The 3698-nt window shown below is 32.7% G+C and overlaps 1 protein-coding gene across 2 annotated transcripts; it reads right to left on the minus strand.

Moving 5' to 3' along the window:
- LOC107611998 (oxidation resistance protein 1-like) lies at positions 261–2905 on the minus strand. 2 transcript variants are annotated; one of them, XM_021109437.1, is made up of 5 exons: positions 1785–2905; positions 1639–1702; positions 924–1011; positions 665–749; positions 261–517 (listed from the first exon to the last, which is right to left on the minus strand). In XM_021109437.1, exons 1-5 carry the CDS (start codon positions 1896–1898, stop codon positions 434–436), a joined length of 435 nt encoding a protein of 144 aa, XP_020965096.1. In that variant the 5' UTR covers positions 1899–2905; the 3' UTR covers positions 261–433. The 2 variants fall into 2 exon arrangements, with proteins under 2 accessions (XP_020965096.1, XP_016169334.1); XM_016313848.2 differs by having other exon boundaries at positions 477–749.

Here is a 3698-nt window from a genome sequence, read left to right on the forward strand (position 1 = left end):
ATGTTGTATAGTGTAATTTCAATCCCACACAAGATTTAAGTGAAAAAAAAATAAGAAAATTTTGTTCGGTGCGAAATCACCCTTTACAGACTCATTTCAAAAAATAAATAAATAAAAGGATCCAATTTTGCTTTAAAATTGCTCAAAAATATAAATTTGAGATAGAATTTGTATTCCGAACAAAATTGACTTTTTCATGTGTACGAACTCCATATATACCGGCTTTGATATTTACATGCGCTCCTTTGTTATAACATTTTCTTTTGACATGGTTAGTTATACATAATTGGATACATAAGGCTTCAACATTTTATCTTTGTACACAAACTTCACATTGCTCAAGAGGAAAAGTGAATATTATTCCACCATGAAATGCAGCTCCAAAATCCAAACCTCTTTGATTTATTCACATCGGGTAAATATTCCACAAAATTTACCATCGACAGATGCCAGGTGCCTCTGTTATGTTAAATGCAAGTACTTCATCATATTTGGAAGCATACACAAAGCCCCATAACTGTGTATATGAGAGAAAGACCAATAATTTTTCTTCAGCTATAAATTTTTCTTGAAATTAGCAACCAGAAAAAGATAAAAAAGAAAGGATGAAGGAGTGTGTAACATTGTGTGCATGTGAGAAGAATCGAAGAAGTTGCATGAGCACCTCTACTTCCTTCACTTCAAAATCTTGAGAATTCGCAAGACAAGGATTTTCGTAGGTTTCCGAGACCGACCTTGAGCCATTCAATCTTCAAGAATATTGCAAGAGTTTGAAAGGGATTAAATAAAAACACAAGGTGATGATATATGATTGAAGACATGTTCACATTTCTTCCTTTTTATATTTTTCAATTTTTTTCTTTTGGCAGTATAAGAGTAACAATTTAAGCAAAGAGATAGCGATGGAAGTAGAAAGTTCTTACAAATCACCATCCAAATAAACCGCAAAATGGCTTCCCCCTCCAATTGCTAAGAACTCACTGTTGCATAGTGTGAAATAGCGGGTTAACCCTGCAATGTTGTGATTAGTTTAGGGTTTTGCATTTAGAATTCTAAAACCAAGCAAAAGAAAAGAAAGGGAAAAAAAAGAGAAAGGAAAACCAAACAAACAAATGTATTCCAAAATTTGAGAAAAGCCTCATGCTAAGGCTGAAGATTTAGTAATAGAATTCAAGGTTCCAAGATTCTACTAGAGGCAACTATTGAACATGATAGCATTTTTATTATCTTTAACAATTCATAGATATTCGGATGAATGTGAAATTATGATGGAGCAAATTCAACTCTCATTGACAAACTAATAATTGAATGTTGCAGACGACATTCTCACATTTCTGAATAAAAGTAAACTCAAGCATTCCTCATTGGCGCATAGGAAATGGTTCTTATATATAGTTGAAAGATGACATTATGTTCACCATATTTCACACAATTCCTGAAATTTAACCTTTTAATGATCTTCATGGGCATAATTTCTAAGGTTTGCACCATAGATTCAAATGTCAATGCACCACATAACAAGAAAAACTAACACCGATTCATTAATCTTGGATTTTGATTGCTAGCTAAGCATCGTATAATTATGACAGCAAAAAAGATGAAAGAGTAACATGTTCAAACTTGGACGGAAGAAGATACCTGTTGGACGATATATAACAGGATGGCCAGAAATATTTGTGAAAACAAATGTACTATTTGTTCCCTGTACCAAATATTTGTTATCAATAATACAATAACAGATACAATCTATCGGATAATCTTTGGATAACGAATTTTGGTTTGACCTGGTATTTCTTGTTGGATGGTCTAAGAGGCGCTTCGACTAAGCTTCCAAACACTGCTCCTCTTTGGTCTCCGACAACCTGAAATGTAATAACTAACATTTGGAACCAATCCATGATAGAAACGAAGAAAAATTAACCTTACAAGTTACAAATAAAAGATTCCAATACTGAATATATCTCTAATAATTCAAAACGTATTAAGAGTTTTCAATCCATAGCAAAGAACTCAAATGTCATGTAGGACTTTCAGGCTTCCAAACTAGGACTTGAATTTGTAGAAAACATGAACTATCCCATTCTACAACTAATGCTAGTGTTGAAACTCTATATAGAGTATAGTATACATTACAAACACCACAGAGAAGTGTGTGCTTATGATTCAAATTTGCTCAGGGAAAGTTGTAGGGTACCAGCAAACTCAATCCAGGCCAAAGCATTCTTATAAATCATGGCACCCAAGCTCCCCAACTAAGGGAAGAACACCCATCATCAAAGTATGAGCCTCTTAACCTATCCGCAATGTGCCAAGCTCCCCATCTAAGGGAAGAACACCCATCATCAAAGCCGAATTCGGCATTATTCCTTCATCTACCATCAACCTCACCTACTGCAATGCTTCAATCCAAATCCCATGGTGTGCAAAACCAGTAACCATGGCACCCCACAAAGCAACATCTCTCTCAGAACATTCATCAAATACATTTCTCCGCGCAAGCTCAATTTTCCCACACCTAAAATACATTCTAACCAAACAGACCTTAATATATAAACTAGCATCAAAACAACTATTCTTAACCAAAATGGCATGAACCTTAAACCCTTCTTGAACCGCATTTGCATCACCCAAGCTTTCAATAACATTCACAATAGAACAGGCATAATGTCACTGTCCTAAGACAAAATATGCCCAATTTGGTATCTATCCAAAAGTTGGGGACCAGGAAAATTGAGACAGTGACATAAATATATTCTCTGGCTATAAGCCCAGTCATATGAAAAACGAAGTTCTCGATTACTGATGAAAGGAATAGGGGAATTTGTTAGATCTCACCAAATCATGAAGAAGCTTCTGATTGTGCGAGGGAAGCTGACGGTGAGACTCAAAGCAATAATTTGTGGGGGTAAATGCCCTCATTAATATTTTGAAAAAGTATATCATCGTGTGTGTATATATATATATATGCTCCCATTAAATAATTATACTTGCCCCCATACTAAAAGAAATTATCTATTAAATTTTGTGTTAAAATATTTTAAGAATTTTATTAACCTATGCCATAAGAGCCAATTTTAAAAATACCATAAAAAATGTTTGACAAAAAATTATTGATTTTTTTTATTTTTAACATAGATTTCAGAAAAGTTTTTGATCAAAGAAAAGCATGAGGAAATCCCACATCATAATCAAAGAAATATTCCTACGAAGTTGAGTTGTAAATCCGAGAAGTAATTACAAAAAAGAGTTGTGGAATCAGTAAATCTCATAACATGACAGAAGACAATTTTATCTTGATGCAACAAAATTAATAAAATCACGATTTCAAGTCTTTGGAAACTGAAATCTAACAATATTGGACCATTACAAGAAGAGTTTAGACTTATAAAGAAAAAGAAAATATACTAAATTTTGTTTGAGACGAATTCACTTGACTTATACATCAATAATAAAACAAAAGAAAAATTAGTCATTAACAAATCTGACAAAGATAGACATAAGAAAAAAAACCTGACAATGATGAATTGATTAGACCTATAACCCAATATAAAAAATAGTTCACTATAACTATGTTTGTTTACAGACACGAAATATTGAAATAAGAATACAGAGATATAAAATTATATTTAGCAGATAAGACATAAACAAAGATATTATATTAAGAGATATTAAATTAATGTATTTTGTATTTATGCTAA

The sequence above is a fragment of the Arachis ipaensis genome, chromosome B08 (assembly GCF_000816755.2).
Source record: "Arachis ipaensis cultivar K30076 chromosome B08, Araip1.1, whole genome shotgun sequence".
In the NCBI taxonomy this organism is placed as follows: Eukaryota; Viridiplantae; Streptophyta; class Magnoliopsida; order Fabales; family Fabaceae; genus Arachis; species Arachis ipaensis.